The following is an 18,578-nucleotide window of genomic DNA, read 5'->3' on the forward strand; positions in this document are numbered from 1 at the left end:
CTGTTTCCAACATTCTGAAAATTTGTATTTATTAGAAATAAATCTAATTTTGGCAGCACATCATGGTTAGGAGCCAGGGAAATTGTCACTGGGACCTTAGTATTGTATTTCACAAGAGAGCTCTGTGAGGAAGCTTGGGCTATCTGCAAATCTTCGACTCGGAAATCCCTGCATAATAAGAAAGGTATTGGCTAAATTTGAGCAGCTCACGCAGTATCTAGAGGAAACATTGTGAGGTGGGATAGTGTGGTGTCTGAGATGCAGTTATAGGTATACAGACATGACTCAAGGCGTGGATTAGGAAGGCCAACTTTGGAGGGGAGGGTTGGCTCGCTCATTTCTCTTCTCCCTGTCAAATGCTGAAAGGCTGGTTCCAGCCTTTGAGCTCCTGCACTTTGAGAGTTTTCAGCTGGGTTCTCAGGCTGCGTTCATCCGTCCACTTGCTCCAGGCCAAACCAGACTTTGAAAAGGAAGGCAACTTCTTTTTCGCGGCAAACCCTTAAACCCACGCACCTTCTCACAACTCTGCCCTTCTCAACCCCTACGCTAGAGTAGGCAGGGCAGAAGGTGCTGAGGAGAGGCTCAGAAGGGGCGGTGGGGACGATCCCCTTTCGAACTGCATTTGTAGCTGCCAAGGAGTAGCCAACAAGCACCAGATTTATGTGCACTTTGAAAGAAGCACCTTCACCATTGGCTTTTTAAGCGGCGCTGTCGCTAGGGAGCGGCTGGTAGGGCGAGCAGCCTCGGGGAGCAGTCCGGGCTGTTTGTTCCCGTCACCTGGGAAAGGAGGCACACACAGTCGCGCGCGCACGGACACACACGCACGCACACACGCCGGTGGCGAGTTCGAGCCCCGCGACCCCTGTCCGCCCGCGTGCGCCCCTCGACACAGCTCGCCTCCCGCCCCCTGATTCCTGCTGCTGCCGCCCAGAGGAGAAAGGAACCTCTGCCTCGAATTTCCCCACTGCGCCGGGCGCTGCGGAGAGCGGCGAGGGTGGGCGCGAGGCGGAGAACGCGATGAATGAGTTCTCCCCTCGCCTCGGAGTTGTCTGAGTTGGCGGCGCTGCGCCCAGGCTTCCGGCTCTCAGCGCCCCACGCGCGCGTGGCTCCCCGGGCTGCCACCCACGCCCGCGGCCGGGGCCAAGCCAGCCACGCAGGGCAGCCGAGGCTCCGGAGCTCCTGTCCCGGCCCCAGTCCGGGTAAAAGGAAGGTTGTCCCCAGCGAAGGCGCACAGCCGCGCGTTCTCCCTGCACTCTCTCCGCGGTCCCATCTGTTCTCCATGGCGTCTCATCCGCAAACCCGGATCCAGGCTTACCTGGAGAAGAACAAGATCGGTCCACTGTTTGAGGTAAGGCGCTGTGGAGGAGGGCAGTCCCGTTGTCTTTAGGGGAAGGGGTGCAGTAATGAAAACAGAACACTCCCAATCCCACCCCTCCCAGGGAAGGAGGGCTAGAGAACGAACGCGCGGGAGAGGGCGCCCTGGGATTCACTGGCATTCGCTCGGTCCCGGCCAGGTGTCCTGGAACGCGGCCGGGCGGGCACTTAGCCAGTTACCTGAACGCGGACAGGTGAGCTCGGGAGGGCCCAGCCTCAGCCTGGCAGGGGAAGTTTTAGCCCTCTGACTGTCCTGCACCTCTCAGCTACATGTTAAGGACCCGGACAGGCTGAGGCAGGCGACGCATACGGATGCACACACTCAGACTGTGTTGCACACGCACATTCTTTTTTGAATTCACGCTATCTTGCGTGTTCGTGTTGGATTTTCTTTTTCCTTTTCTTTTCTTTCTTTCTTTCTCTTCTTCTTCTTCTTCTTCTTTTTTTTTTTTTTTTCAAATGAGGGCGGTAATAGAACCCGAAAAGGTGGAGGAGGTGCTTAGCAGTTAATACGATTAACTGGAAGAAAGCTGAACTGGTGAGGAGTAGGCTTCAGTCGGTGCGGGCGTGATGAATGAAATTGGCAAACTGAGAGACTGCCATTTGGTCGCTGGACGAAAGGAGAGTCCTTTGCACTGCAGACCCCACATGTGTTAGCAGGAGAAAGGTTCTGAAAAGCACACACGTATTTGTGGAAGAAGACTATAGCTCTGAGCTGGGGTTTTTTTTTTTTCTCTCTCGCCATTAAAGAATTGAAGACAAAAATACAGTAGAAGGAAGAGCGCGAGGACACGAGAAAATGAGAACAAGAGATTGAAACCTGGCACCAGCAAAGTGTCCCGCGGGTTGCCAGAGTACTGGGCAGGGGTGGGGCGTGCGGACCGTAGTCAGAAGTGGAGGCCTTTGCGGAGGGACTCCCTTGGTCCCATCCAGTTCAGGGGGCACTGACCGGCGGCGAGAGTTCGCGGGAGGGTCGAGGTGCTTCCGCCTTGCCCCCGCCCCCCACGTCTCCCAGAAGCAGTTGTAGCTGTTCTTAACAGCTTGGTTTGGGGTGAGGGCTTGGTATGGGGAGGAGGTTACGTGTCAGTGTCTGAGAGAGGCAGAATCGCGGCAAGTGGAAGGGGCTGCACTGGAGATCGCGGAAAACCTAGCAAAGACTGAAGAGAAGCAAGTGAGAACTGCGGAGAACAAAAAAGTAATGCGAGTTAATGACCCTGCAAAAAAAGGGCGCGGAGAACAAAAAAATAATGCGAGTTAATGACCCTGCAAAAAAAGGGCGCGGAGGACAAAGGTGTGGTCCAATAGGTCTTTTGGGAGGACGTGTTTCACATAACAAGATTTGCAAGATCTCTTAAGTTTTTTCTGCCCAACTTTAACGATGATCTGTCTTGGACGATATGACCATTGTTTCAATTGAAGCTCGCATTGTGGGGTGCAGTGTCCTACAATTGCATTGATTGTTTTTTCTGCCAAACATGTTAACAAAGGCAATCCATGCAAGAGCGAAATAAAATTGATGGAGCTACCAGATTTCTTTTCTTTGCCTTTAGTTTAATGATTATTGATTATACATAATCCTGTATAATTTTTTTAAAGGCAGAAGCATAAAACCTTCTGCAACGCAGTGTATTAATTACATCTAAAGAATCATAAAATAAATACATTTAGAGTGTGTGTTTTCTCGCTACTCTCCTAGGGTATAAAGTACAATTAGCCTGGGAGAATAAATGAATTGTTTTTAATAAATAGTGTTTTAATTTATTATTTTAAATTCCCCAAGATTCTTTCCAAGTAATAATAATAAAATTAGGAATATATGTAAACTTTCTACAGAATTAGAAAATAAACTCAAATGGATATTTATCAAGTGCCCCCTAACCCCCACCTTTTAATGCTCACCAGCAAGTTCTGCGCTGAAGAATTTTAAGTGATAGCAACATGTCTCATAAAAGCTTTAGGTCCCCTCACCAAAAAACAAGTACCACCATGCTTCGTATTTTATTGAATACATATGACATACACTGGCATTAGCTTAGATTGCAGTGATGAGTAGTGCATTTTTAAGGTTTGATGTTCACTTTAAATAATTGAAGGGAGAAAAATGGATAACAAATTCTCTTTTAATGAAAGCTGGATGTAACACAATTCCTTATGCAACAATTTTGATCATGATAGAGCTTGACTTTGAGAGTACAATTATAGGTATTTCACAAAATTGGAAGATTTTACTAGCGTGTAGCCTGTTTCATGTTAGAAAACCAGTGCCACCTGTGAAATGGACATTGTTGACCTAGAGACCATCCATTCTCTTCTAGAACCTTACTCAATAGTTTTCACAGGAATTGATTTGGGTCAGAGGAGGTGTCCAGCAATCTGAACATATTAAGAAGCAGCACAAATGTTTGCTACAATTTTAATTTCTGGGCCACATTTTGAGAAAATGAGCTAAAATCTCCTTTTACCACTCACAAATTGAAATTGGCAGCTCCATGTCTTGTCATCTATGCTTTGTTGTGTTGAGTCAGTGTAGCTGACACAGGCTTCTTTCAGTTTGGAAAATATGTAGTATCTGATAATATGTCCCCCTTGTGGATAGTTTAAGTTAGGAATGTTTTAAGAAAACTTAATTGGTATGAGATACTTTAAAGATAATCCATGAATGTTATTTAAAACAATAGCAAAAAGTAACCTATTCACTGATATTGAGAATACTTGTATCCTCTTCTTTACCTGTAGGGCTTATTTACCTAGTTTGTTCACTTGGTTTATTTCTTACTTAGTTTATTGCTAATATTTTATGATTTGAGATGTTTATGAAAGTGTTACATGCAGTATGGTGTTTCAAAATTTATTTTAAATTGAAATTAATTTTGTTTCCAGCTGACTCAGGTGAATAAATTTGTACTACTTTTAAATTTCATTGAAGATGTTTTGAAGCATTACAAAACTATGCCTAAAAATCATTGCATTAGAATTCTGGGCAATGATATTCTGATTAGATAATATGAAGGTGTAAGATGAAAAATACATTTCACAAACTTTCTAATTTTTGTAAGATGTAATGGTTTACATCTTACAAGATATATATTTGTAACATATATAAAATATTATATATAGTGGAATATATATATTCCATGTGTGTTTGTGTACACACACATTTTATATAAAGAAATAGAAACTTTTTAGTTTCTCCCAATATCATTGATTGGAAGAGTGCTCAGGGCAGTTATATATCTTGGTTCAGGCCTGATCACACTCACAAGAGTGTGAAATCTTAAGTTATTAAGAAGCCAAATAGCGGGGATCTTCATAAAATCACCATAGAATTTTTAAATTTGTGTACTGAAGATGTGGCAAACCAAAGTCACTACATTTCTGTTAAGTGTGGTATGACCCACTCCAAATAGAATGGAATCACTCTATCACCTTCTCTGTTCCACTCAAAGTGCTTCTACTCACATGGTGTAAATTTGCATTAACTGATTTGGCATATATGTTATGAAATGGACTTATCAAACTTATGGTCAAAGCCTGCATCACTTATGTATTTTGCTGTTGCCCAGCTTGCTCTTCTCTGGTACCACACTGCACATCTTCCAGCCAAGTATGCAACCCTGAACTCCAATTTGCTGCCAACCCTCAGCAAGCCCATTATTTCACTTTATTGACCTCCCTGATCATATCTAAAAATTGCCCCTTGCTTTTATCAGAGAGCTGTAGTGTCTGCGGAGATCTCCTTTAGTTGTTCCCCCTCTCATAAGGATCACAGCCTTGGGCTACCTGTTGTTTAATACATGAAAAGAAATATTTTTGTCTAATTTAGGCAGGCTTATGATTGTTTAGGGCAGTGGTTTGGGGATAAGAAAGATACTAGTTACTCATGGCCAGAGGTAAAATTCCCCTCCAGAAAGATATTTTAATGTTTAAAAATAATTTGTCGTTAATAAAGGTAAAAGTGTCATTTTAATAAAAATGATTAGGAAAATGCTTTTATTAGGGAAGTAATAAAATATAAGCTTGGTAGTTATAATACATTCAACTTAAACATTGTAAATATATTTTTTGGAGTGATGATTGTCAGGTGATCTTCCCCAGTGCTCAAAGTTATGAAGACTTTTCCTATATCAAAATTTGCATTAATCTTTATAATCTCAGAGCATTTAGAGGAGGCAGAAGACAAAGAAAGCAGTTCCATTTCATAAAATTTTGCCTAGAGTCCAAGTTAAGTGTTGTCATTGATTTACTTGAAAATAGTTTTTTAAAATGTTATTTTAATTAACATGTTTCTATTACCAGCCCATTTATTTTTCATTTCTGCCTTAATGTATTTTATTTTCATGCAGCTTTTAAATAGCTTAATAGAGTGACCCAAAATTCAATTCAATAAATCACTATATAACCTTAGAAATAATAATATGTACATATACCAATATAGTATCAATAAATTTGAAAAAAGAAATAATATTTTGGGCAGGCATAGTGGCTCATGCCTGTAGTCCCAGCACATCAGGAGGCTGAGGCAGCTGGATCACTTGAGATCAGGAGTTCAAGACCTAAGACCAGCCTGGCCAACACAGTGAAACCACATCTCTACTGAAAATTCAAAAATCAGCCAGGCATGGCAGTGCTCACCTGTAATCCCAGCTCCTCAGGAGGCTGAGGCAGGAGAATCGCTTGAACCCAGGAAGTAGAGGTTGTAGTGAGCCAAGATTGTGCCATTGCACTCCAGCCTGGGCAACAGAGTGACACTCCATCACAAAAAAAGAAAAAAATAGTATTTTAATGTTTGTGGGTCTCTCTTAAGAGAATGTGATCAATGGAAATATGAAACTACAAAAATAACACAGGCTTTCCTCCCTTTTTTTTTCATAATTCAATTAAGAAGCCATGAACCATACAAAGAGAACAGCTAAGACCCATAAGACAAGGAGAGCTAAGTTGGGAGTTCACCTGGAAAGTATCGGAGCATGATTAAAGAAAGGGGCTGAATGGGCAGTGGCCTGGCAGGGTCAGAAGTTTTGTTACATACAAGGTGGGGGCAGGGTATTCAGAAAATAATTAAATATATTGAAAAATATATTCAAGTCAGCCTTCTTACTGATGGACATAGGAGTCACAGAGATAGTATAGGGAATGCTAGAATGAACCTTGTTGTGTTACATTGAAATTGGAGGTGTTGGTGTGGTCTCATGACTTTCAATAATAGAAATAGGTATAGATGTAATAGAAACAAATATAGATTTGTATGTATTTACATATACTTAAGTGCATATACCTACATTTACTTCCCAACTCTGTCTACTGGAAGGGCCTGGGAATAGCAACATCCTGGTAGCAATGAGCACACCTAGCATCCACATTTTGGTTTCTAAATACCATTCTCCATTAAGTAGAACCAGGTGTCCTTGAAGAAATGGTTGATTCCAGGTTTGGGGCTAAGCAAGGTTTGGAGTACCATATGTCAAAAAGTAAGGAAGAGCTCAAAGAATAGTAGGTATGTATCAAAGTACACAGAGGATGTGCCTACCCCTAAGACAACTTGAGGGTCAAAATAAAGAATGATAGTAACAGATTATTTTACTGAATAAAATAGGAATATTTTACTTCACTGGGATCTAATGGAATGTGGAAAGTGCTCAATTCATGGGGAGAAGAGAAAGCTTTACCTTATAATAGAATGCCAACTAATAAAAGTAGAAGGATGATGGAATTAGAAAATTACTACTTGGCAACCATCTGAAAGATAATTCAGGCAAGAAACATGAATCGGTACTAAAATTAATGGGTAAAAGTTGGATAAACAACGAGATGTTACATAATCTCTAAGTATCTTTCTACAAAATACTTGTAAATTACAAAGGGAAAAAGTGACTTTACAGTAAAGAAACCGGGCAGACACTACTTCGTTCAAGTGATGGGATAAAGCAATATTGTATGCCCATAATAGGATGCATTTAAAACAACACAGCATTGTTTTGTGATTTTCCTGACAATCATGTATAACCTGAACTGAATAATGAGAAAATGTCTCATAAAACTAATAGAGAAAATCTACAAAGTAACTTTTCTAGAGTTTGCTAAAATGTTAAAGTCATGAGGGTCAAGAGAGGCCTCAGACTGAAGGGACATGGCAACTAAGTGCAAAATATGGTTCTAGATATAATACTTCTGTTATAAAAGAGATTATTGGGAAAGTTGACAAAATTTGAATGTGGTCTCTATGTGAATGGAATAAGAAATTATTTGTATTGTTCCTATACTTTTTCTATAATTTAAAATTACCTTAAAAGAAAAATTACTAAAAATAATTTTAAAGGGCACCTAGGAAATCAGTATTTGCAAAATAGTTCACCTATTGGGTTTCTTTAAACAGTAAATTATGTGAACGTAGTTAAGAATTTCATCAATGTTTATACAAGGAAATGGCTTACACAATAAATAGCTAAAAATCTGAGTAAAGAAAATTTGCAATTCTGGTTAACTAAGCATATGCATTTTCCTCTTCTTCTCAAAATCATTTTGAAATATCTGAAAAAAATATTTAAACAATAAATGCATAAGAGTGCTGGAACATAAGAAAGAGTGCTGAGGGAGACACTTTCTCCTTTGTGTACAGAATTTCTTTATTACGAATGGTGGCATCTTCCTTGCACCTATATATAGTCAGTGACACAGAGTCAATGATGTGTTTTCTTAGTTTTTCTGCTGCTATTACACAATGCCTTTATTTCTCACAGATCGGGAGGCTGGGAAGTCCAAGATCATGGTGCTGGCATTTGGTCTGGTGAGGGCCCTCTTACTTTGTCCTCATATGGCAGAAGGCAGAAGGCAAGCTAGCCCAACACTGTATGAAGCCTCTTTTAAAAGGGCTCTAATCCCATTAATGAGGGAGCAGCTTTCTTGGTCTAATAATCACTTAAAGACCTCACTTATAAACCCCTTCAGACTGGCAACATATGAATTCTGAAGGGGCCACATTCAAACCACAGCATATGTAGTGAAAATATTGTTTGGAATTTCCTGGAAAGTACCTTAAAATGCATTGTCTCTGTTGGAACAGGCTCCTCATATGCCCTTCCTACTGTCTAGAAGCCTGTTTGTAATTCCTCTTCTTCTTACTCCTTCTGCATCTTCAGGCAATGACTGATCTCCTTTTTGTCACTATGGATTAGGTTTCATTTTTTAGAGTTTCATGTATATGAAATCACACACTATGCCAATTTTTTGGTATATCCTCTTTAACATCTTTAAGTTAATAATTATTAACCTAATTATTTTAATATCCATGTTGTAGCATGTTACCAATTTTTTATTTCCTTTTATTGCTGAGTTGCATTCCATATGGCTATGTGCTTTCATTTTTCTTGTGTAAATACCTGGAGTGGATTGACTGAACTATATGGTAGGTATATGTTAAATTTTTAAATAAACTAGCTATTAAAGTGGATGTACAATTCTACATTTCTGTGAACAGTGTATAGGAGTTCCAGTTGTTCCATATCCTCACTTAAACTTGGTATTGTCAGTCATTTTAGCCAGAAACCCATTAGCCATTCTAATAGGTTTGTGATGCTATCTCATTGTTATTTTAATTTATACTTCTCTAATCTCTAATGCAATGAATTTTCTTTTCTTGTGATTATTTGCCTTCCATATATCTTTGGTGATGTGTCTGTCCAAATATGTTGCCCATTTTTATTTGGGTTGTTTTGGGGGTTTAAGAATTATATGTTCTAGATCCTTTTCATTTTCATATAAATTTTAGGATCATTTTGTTAATTTTCATATAAAAATACCTGCTGGAATTTTGATTGGGATTGTGTTGAATTTATAGGTGCTGTTAGGCAGAATTGACATCTTAACAATTTTTAGTCTACGTAGAAAATTAGAGGGGATCTACAAAAAAGATACAAGAAATAATAAGTAAGTTTATTAAGGTTTTAGATGCAGGGTATCTTTTACAATTACCTATTTATGTAATAGGTAATCAATTACATATTTATGTTCAAGCAAACAACCATCAGAAGTTAAAATAGTAAAAGTACCATTTATAATGGTATTAAAATATGAAATACTTAGGAATTAAATTTAAAATGATATATAAGACCCCTATACTAAAAAATAAAAAGTCTTAAAAAAATTAAAGAATATCTAAATAAATGAAGAGTTGTGTTCTTATTTATGCATAGGAAAACTCAATACTATCAATATGTTGAATTATATATGCTATCTGACTTCAACAGTCATTACATCAGTTATAAGTAAAAGAAAAGGCAGTGCAGCATTGGTGTAAATGGAAATGGATTATTACCTAAATGTAAAACCTTTTTTCTTCCCAAAGAGAGTGTAGGAGATAATTTTTGTGAACTTGGGTTTGGAAAATATTTCTTAAATATGACAGAAATATATAAACTGTAAAAAAATCAATAAAATGGACTTATTTAAAATTAAACATTTGTTCTTCAAAAGACATTGTTAAGAAAATGAAAAGACAAACCAAAGACAGACTATATATCTGAAAAAGGACTCCTGTCTATTATATATAAAGAATACTTTTCTTAAAACACTATAAGAAAAGAAAAAACAATTCAATAAATAAACAACATAATTGAATAGACACTTTTCATAAGAAGATCTACAGATGGCAAAGGGAATGAATAGCTGCTCAATATCATTAGGGAAACACAGCTAAACCCACTACCCATTTATTAGAATGTCTGAAGTTAAAAAGACTGACTTCAAAAAGTGTTGCTGAAGATTTGGAGCAATTAGAACTTTTATATACTGATAGTGGGAATGCAAAATTGTCCAACCACTTTGGAAAAAAGTTTGGCAAGTGAGGTTTATTTCTAGTAGCCCAAAATTGAAAATAGGTGGATTGATATGTTATTGGATAAAAAAATTGCATACATACATATAATATAATACTATTCTTAAATAAAAACATGAATTAATGATGCACGTAGTAACACAAATGAATCCTGAATTATGCTGAGTGAACAAAGCCAGAGGAAAATGAGATGAACTAAGCAGAAGTTTATTCACTGAAAGATTAATAAAATTGACCAAGCTTTAGCAAGACTCATAAAGGAGAAAGAGAGAAATCTCAATTCAAAAACAGGAATGAAATGGGAGATCACTATGGACTGCAGACCTCAAAAGAATAATAAGGGAATACTAGGGATGACTCTATACACAAAATTGACAACTTAATTGAAATAGACAAAGTCTTTGAAAATACAAATTGGACAATTCATGGAACATGAAGTACATAATTGAATTGAATTTGCATTTTGAAAACTCCCCAAGAAAAGATCTTCTGGCCCAAACCAATTCAATGAAGATTTTCACCAAATATTTTAAAAATAATCAATACTAATTCTGTACACTCTCTTCCAGAGAGGAGGAAATACTTTCCAGTTTATTTTATGAAGCTAGTTTTACCCTTTTGCCAAAACCAGACAAAAACTGTACAAAAAAGGAAAACTACAGATAAAATTCATTGCATTATGAATATAGACACAAAAACCTTAACAAAATTAACAAACAGAATTCAGAAATTAAAAAAAAAAAAACTTATGCACCATGACCAAGTCAGGATTCTTACAGAGATGCAAGGATAATCCAATTAGAAAATCAATGTAATCAACTGTCTTTGTACCTTCTGGCTGCTATAATGAAAATACCATAAATTAGGTGACTTATAAACCATAGAAATTTATTTCTCATTGTTCTGGAGGCTGGAAGTCGAAGATCAAGGTGCCTGGCAGATTTGGTGTCTGGTGAGGGCCCACTTTCTGATTCATAGATGGTGGCTTCTCTATGTGTCTTCACATGGAAAGAGCAAAGGAGCTCTCCTGGGCCTCTTCTAAGGGTGTCAATCCCATTCATGAGGGTTGTCAAAGTACAGAAGTAGTTCAATGGAGGGAGGATAGCTTTTTCAACTATCAATGCTGCTGGAGCATTTGGATATCCATTGGCAGAAAACCAAAGCTTGACCTCAGTCTCACACCTTGTACAAAAATTAACTTAAAGTATATCACAGATTTAATGATGTCACATATATGGGAAATCTAAAAAAATTGAACTCATTAAAGCAGATAATATTAATAGAATACTGGGTACCAGATAATATAGTGTGGATGTCCCCTGCATATCTCATGTTGAGGTGTAATCCCTAGTGTTGAAGGTGGGGCCTGGTGGGAAATGTTTGGGTTCTGATAGCAGATCCCACATGGCGTGGTGCTGGCCTCACGATAGGAGTGAGTTCTCATGAGATCTGTTTAAGTGGTGTGGCACCTACTCCTGTGTCCCTCTGCCCATCCTGCTTTTGCCATGAAACATGCCTGCTCCCACGTCACCTTCTGTCATGAGTGAAATCTCCCTGAGGCCATCCCAGAAGCTGAGCAGATGCCAGTGCCACGCTTCTTGTATAGCCTGCAGAACTATAAGCCAATTAAACCTCTTTTCTCTATAAATTATCCAGTTTCAGGTATTTCTTTATAGCAATGCAAGAATGGCCTAACACATCAGGGGTTGAGGGTGGAGTGTGTGAGGAGAAAGATTGGGAGATGTTGGTCAAACGATATGAGGTTTCAGTTAGACAGAAGGAATAAATTCTGGGCTCTATTTTATAGCACAGTGGCTATAGTTAATAATAATGTATTGTATACTTGAAAATTCCTAACAGTAGATTTTAGATGTTTTTACCACAAACAAAAATGATAAGCATGTGAGGTAACAGATGTGTTAATCAGCACGATTTAGTCATTTCACAATGTATAATATATCAAAATATCCCATTGTACATCATAAATATAATATTTGTCAATAAAAGTTACAGATGTAAATTTTAAAAAACAAATTTTAAAAAACAAAACTTAAAAACAAGGAAATTCTAAGGAAAGTTCTTAGAGATCTAGAGTTACACTTAGACTTGACACTTAGACTGTGACACTTGGCACAGTCTATAGGAGGACATAGTGATAAATTGGACCTCAGCAAAATTAAAAACTTTTGCTCTGTGAAAGACTATATTCAAAAGATTAGAAGACAAGTTACTGGGTAGGAGAAAATATTTTCAGAGCACACATCTAACAAATGGGTAAGATCTATTTATAGAATACAGAGCTCTCAAACTCAGCAGTGTAGTAGCCCCCTCTTATCTGTGGTTTCAGTTACTCATGGTCAACCATGGCCCAAAAATATTAAACAGAAAATTCCAGAAATAAACAATTCATAAGTTTTAAATTGCATACCGTTCTGAGTAGCATTATTAAGTCTAACACTGTCCCACTTGATTTGGGTGAGGTGTGAATCATTCCTTTGTCCAGCGTCCCCACACTGTCTATTCCACCCACCCACCTGTCAGTCAGTAGCAGTCTCAGTTATCTGATTGACTGTTGTGGTATCTCAGTGCTTGAGTTCAGGTAAACCTTATTTGATTTAATAATGGCCCCCAAATGCAAAAGTAGTGATTCTGGCAATTCAGATATTGAAGCCTTAACGTGCTTAAGTGAAAAGGTGAAAGTGCTCTCCTTAATAGGGAAAGAAAAAAGTCATAGGCTGAGGTTGCTAAAATATACAGTAAGAATGAAGCTTCATGAAATTGTGAAGAGGAAAAGAAGAAATTTGTGTATAAGTAGGGTTTGGTACTGTATATAGTTTCAGGCATCCATTGGGGGTCTTGGAATGAATACCTGCAAGATAAGGGGAGACTACTTGTGTAAACAAAACAAAACAAATTAACCAACACTCCCTCTAATAATCTAAATGCAATTGGAAAATGGGTAAAAGACAAGAAGAGACATTTCACATAGGGTGTATACTGATGGTAAATAAGCACATGAAAAGATGTTCAAAACCATTTGCCATTAGAGAAATACAAATTAAAACCACAATGAGAAATCACTACACACCTATCCAAATGGCTAAAATAAAACTGAGACCACCAAATGATGGTGAGGATGAAGAGAGACTGAATCACTCATGCATTGCAGATGAGAATATAAAATGGTCCAATCACTCTGGAAAACACTTTGACAAATTATTCTATTTTATTTTTACTTTTATTTATTTATTTATTTATTTATGAGACAGGGTCTCACTCTGTGGCCCAGGTTGGAGTGCAGTGGCATGATCTTCACTCACTGCAGCTTCTACCTCCCTGGACTCAAGGGATCCTCCCAATTTAGCCTCCCAAGTAGCTGGGACTACAGGCACATGATGCTCTATGCCTGGCTAATTTTTTTTTTATTTTTTTATTTTTTTTTTTAATACAGAGTCTCGCTCTGCCGCCCAGGCTGGAGTGCAGTGGCACAATCTCAGCTCACTGCAAGCTCCGCCTCCCAGGTTCAAACGATCCTTCTGTCTCAGCCTCCCGAGTAGCTGGGATTACAGGCATGCACCACCATGCCCAGCTAATTTTTGTATTTTTGGTAGAGACGGGGTTTCACCATGTTGGTTAGGCTGGTCTCGGACTCCTGACCTCATGATCCGCCTGCCTCGGCCTCCCAAAGTGCTGGGATTACAGGCGTGAGCCACCACACCAGCCCCATTTTTGTATTTTTTGTAGAGATGGGGTTTCACCACGTTGCCGAGGCTGGTCTCGAATTCCTGGGCTTAAGCAATCCACCTGTCTTGGCCTCCCAAAGTGCTGGGATTACAGGTGTGAGCCAACATTATTTGAAAGTAGATATGCAACTACCAAATATCAGTGTTCACACTCCTGAACATTTATCCCAGAGAAATGAAGATTTAGGTTAAAACAAAAACTTGTACATGATGTTTCTAGCAGTATTATTTACAATAGTAAAAAAAACTAGGAACAACCCAGATATGGCTGAATCATTAAACAAATGTGGTACATCCATGACATGGAATACTATTCAACAGTTAAAAAAATAAGCTATTAATGCATGCAAAAATCTAGATGAATTTCCAGAGAAATATGCTGAGTGAAAAAAGCCAAATGAAAAGTTTACGTATTATATGATTGTGTGATTACATTTATAAAATAGTGACAAAACTTTTATTTGTGATTTCTGGGTGTCAGGGATGGAGTAGGGAAATGAGGAAAGTGAATGAAACAATATAACAACATCAGGGATTCTTATTGTAATCGAAATGTTCTATATCTTGATTTTGTCAATATAAATACCCTGGTTATGATATTCTTCTATAGTTTTGCAAAATATTACCAATGGGGGAACATGAATAAAATGTACATGGGATTTCTTTATATTATTTCTAACAACTGAATATGAGTCTACAGTTACTTCAAAATGTAAAGTTTAATGAAAAATGTTCCCAGCCCAAAATACAGTTTTTTAACTTTCAAGAAAGTAGACAGGGTTGCATAATAGAAAGAACAGAGCAAATTAGAGAATTAGTTAATTGGAAGGTAAAGTAATTTGAATATACAGATAGATTGGATAAAGATAAAGAAGTGAAAAATCTAAGAGCAAAATATGTGTTAAGCAAACTTTTTATAATTTTTATGGGGAGGAGTAACATGGGTAGTGGTCTGTGATATTGATGGAAAAGTATTAACATATATGTTGAAAATTTAAGAGTAATCTCTAGAATATAAGTGTGTTGCTTCCAAATAATTAGAAACATAGTACCAAAAGTAATATTTAGTTAAATTAACAAGTTAAGAATAGCACATTAAAGACATCACATGAGAGAGCATGAGAAATGGAAAACAAAAGGAGATACCAGAAGCAAGTCCAGACAGAGCAGGAATTTTAATAAATATTAATGTATTAAATTATATTATCAAATCAAAGGTTCCTAGATTGGCTTAAAAATCTTTGCGTGATCTGTATAAAAGACACACCAGGAACAAGATGATACAGAATGGTGAACACAAAGAAAAATGGAAAAATATTTACTAATAAAATAATAATGAAACAATTGATATTGCATTGCTAGTATCTGAAACAATAGAATTTAAAGTGAGGTACATTGTATTTGTTACAGGGATTTTAAAATATTTATTATGTATAAGTACTCCATGATATACTTTAAAAACTTTTATGCCCATAAAGTAAAGCTTTGAAATATATATAGAAAAGCCAAAAAGTACAAGAAAGAATTCATAGTAGGCAGACTTAAAATATTTCTCTTAGGAGTACACATTAAATTGGTAAAATAAGGAGGAACTAAATAACCAATTTATAGGCCTGACAGTCAACTATATAAGCTTAAAAATACAAGGAAGAATCAATATTCATAGTAGGAAAATTTAAAATATTCCTTTCAGGAGTACACCTATCAAATTGGTAGAGCAAGTAATTAATACAGAAAGGAATTGAATAACCAATTTAGAAGCTTGACTATACATACATACAGATATATACATACATACATGTGTGTATTTATACATATATACATATAAGTGGATATATATATATTTTTGTGTGTGTATAATATATATATGTGTGTGGTGTATATGTCAAGGTACAGAAATATTTTCATCAAGTAAATTTATACATTTAAAAAATACACACATAGCATTTAGAAAAAAATTTACCATGATTTAAGCCACAAAGAAAATACTAACAAATGTATTAACTTAGAAAACTGTACAGGCCACATTTTCTGACCACAATGCCCAGTTGTATTTAACAACCAAAGCACACCTTCCTGAATAACACATCTTGCTCCACCCTGTCCCCTGCATCTATGTTAACATTGTCCTACGTTAGTAATCAATTGTTTCAAAATTGTATTGAATGAAATAGGATATGTTATTTATTTCAATATGTATGTAGAACTGCCTCAATACCACTGATTGAATGTGTATTCTTTCTTAGCTGATTGGAAATATGATATATTTTACGTACTGATTTCCCGTATTAGAGACTTTCTGAGAATCCCAAATCTCTGCATTGAAATAAACATATTTTAATAATCTCCCTACTTTTTTTTTTTTTTAGAAGGATTATATTATTAGAGAGGATTTAGGTTCACAGCAACATTGAGAGGAAGCTACAGAAGTGTCTCATATGCCACCTGCCCCATGCAGGCACCAACCTCCCCCATCACAACATCCTCCACCAGAGTGTAACATTTGTTACAATTGATGAACCTGTATTGATATATCCTTATTACACAAAGTCTATAGTTTACAGTAGGGTTCACTCTTGGTGTACATTCCATGGGTTTGGACAAATATATGATGATGTATATTCACCATTATAGTGTCATACAGAGTATTTTCACTGTCCTAAAATCTTCTGTGTTTTGGCCTATCCTTCTGTCTCTCCCCCGTAAATCCTGGCAACCCCTGATCTTTTTACTATCTTTGTATTTTTGCCTTTTCTCAAATGTTACATAGTTGGAATCATACAATCTGTAGCCTTTTCAGATTGGCTTCTTTCACTTAGTAACATGCAGTTAAGTTTCCTCCATGTCTTTTCATGGCTTGACAGCTCATTTCTTTTTTAGTTTTGAATAATATTTCATTGTTTGGATATACTATAGTTTATCCATTTCCCTACTGAATGAAAGAGATTTTAGTTCCTTCCAAGTTTTGGCAATCATAAATAAAGCTGATATAAACATCCATATGCAGGTTTCCTTTTTTTAAAAAATTTTTTAAATTTTTTTTGGTGTATAATTTTCTTTTGTTTTTATTATTATACTTTAAGTTTTAGGGTACATGTGCACAATGTGCAGGTTAGTTACATATGCATACATGTGCCATGCTGGTGTGCTGTACCCATTAACTCGTCATTTAGCATTAGGTATATCTCCCAATGCTATCCCTCCCCACTCCCCCCACCCCACAACGGTCCGCAGAGTGTGATGTTCCCCTTCCTGTGTCCATGTGTTCTCATTGTTCAATTCCCACCAATGAGTGAGAACATGCGGTGTTTGGTTTTTTGTCCTTGCGATAGCTTACTGAGAATGATGATTTCCAATTTCATCCATGTCCCTACAAAGGACATGAACTCATCATTTTTTATGGCTGCATAGTATTCCATGGTGTATATATGCCACATTTTCTTAATCCAGTCTATCATTGTTGGACATTTGGGTGGGTTCCAAGTCTTTGCTATTGTGAATAGTGCCGCAATAAACATATGTGTGCATGTGTCTTTACAGCAGCATGATTTATTGTCCTTTGGGCATATACCCAGTAATGAGATGGCTGGGTCAAATGGTATTTCTAGTTCTAGATCCCTGAGGAATCGCCACACTGACTTCCACAATGGTTGAACTAGTTTACAGTCCCACCAACAGTGTAGAAGTGTTCCTATTTCTCCACATCCTCTCCAGCACCTGTTGTTTCCTGACTTTTTCATGATCGCCATTCTGACTGGTGTGAGATGGTATCTCATTGTGGTTTTGATTTGCATTTCTCTGATGGCCAATGATGATGAGCATTTTTTCATGTGTGTTTTGGCAGCATAAATGTCTTCTTTTGAGAAGTGTCTGTTCATGTCCTTTGCCCACTTTTTGATGGGGTTGTTTGTTTTTTTCTTGTAAGTTTGTTTGAGTTCATTGTAGATTCTGGATATTAGCCCTTTGTCAGATGAGTAGGTTGTGAAAATTTTCTCCCATTTTGTAGGTTGCCTGTTCATTCTGATGGTAGTTTCTTTTGCTGTGCAGAAGCTCTTTAGTTGAATTAGATCCCATTTGTCAATTTTGGCTTTTGTTGCCATTGCTTTTGGTGTTTTCGACATGAAGTCCTTGCCCATGCCGATGTCCTGAATGGTAATGCCTAGGTTTTCTTCTAGGGTTTTTATGGCTTTAGGTCTAACATGTAAGTCTTTAATCCATCTTGAATTGATTTTTTTATAAGGTGTAAGGAAGGGATCCAGTTTCAGCTTTCTACATATGGCTAGCCAGTTTTCCCAGCACCATTTATTAAATAGGGAATCCTTTCCCCATTGCTTTTTTTTCTCAGATTTGTCAAAGATCAGATAGTTGTAGATATGCAGCGTTATTTCTGAGGGCTCTGTTCTGTTCCATTGATCTATATTTCTGTTTTGGTACCAGTACCATGCTGTTTTGGTTACTGTAGCCTTGTAGTATAGTTTGAAGTCAGGTAGCGTGATGCCTCCAGCTTTGTTCTTTTGGCTTAGGATTGACTTGGTGATGCGGGCTCTTTTTTGGTTCCATATGAACTTTAAAGTAGTTCTTTCCAATTCTGTGAAGAAAGTCATTGGTACTTGATGGGGATGGCATTGAAT

The 18,578-nt window shown here is 37.4% G+C and overlaps 1 protein-coding gene across 5 annotated transcripts in view; it reads left to right on the top strand.

The window, feature by feature from the left end:
- Positions 1-390: 390 nt before the first annotated feature.
- Positions 391-18,578, top strand: part of C7H8orf34 (chromosome 7 C8orf34 homolog) — a 502,481-nt gene continuing 484,293 nt past the window's right edge. For 3 of the 5 annotated variants that reach the window (XM_024250722.3, XM_024250723.3, XM_024250724.3), the window contains exon 1: positions 391-1,348. In XM_024250722.3, the coding sequence (XP_024106490.3) occupies positions 1,022-1,348 (327 nt within the window). In that variant the 5' untranslated portion in view covers positions 391-1,021. 5 annotated transcript variants of the gene reach the window in all.

The sequence above is a fragment of the Pongo abelii genome, chromosome 7 (assembly GCF_028885655.2).
Source record: "Pongo abelii isolate AG06213 chromosome 7, NHGRI_mPonAbe1-v2.0_pri, whole genome shotgun sequence".
NCBI classification, from domain to species: domain Eukaryota; kingdom Metazoa; phylum Chordata; class Mammalia; order Primates; family Hominidae; genus Pongo; species Pongo abelii.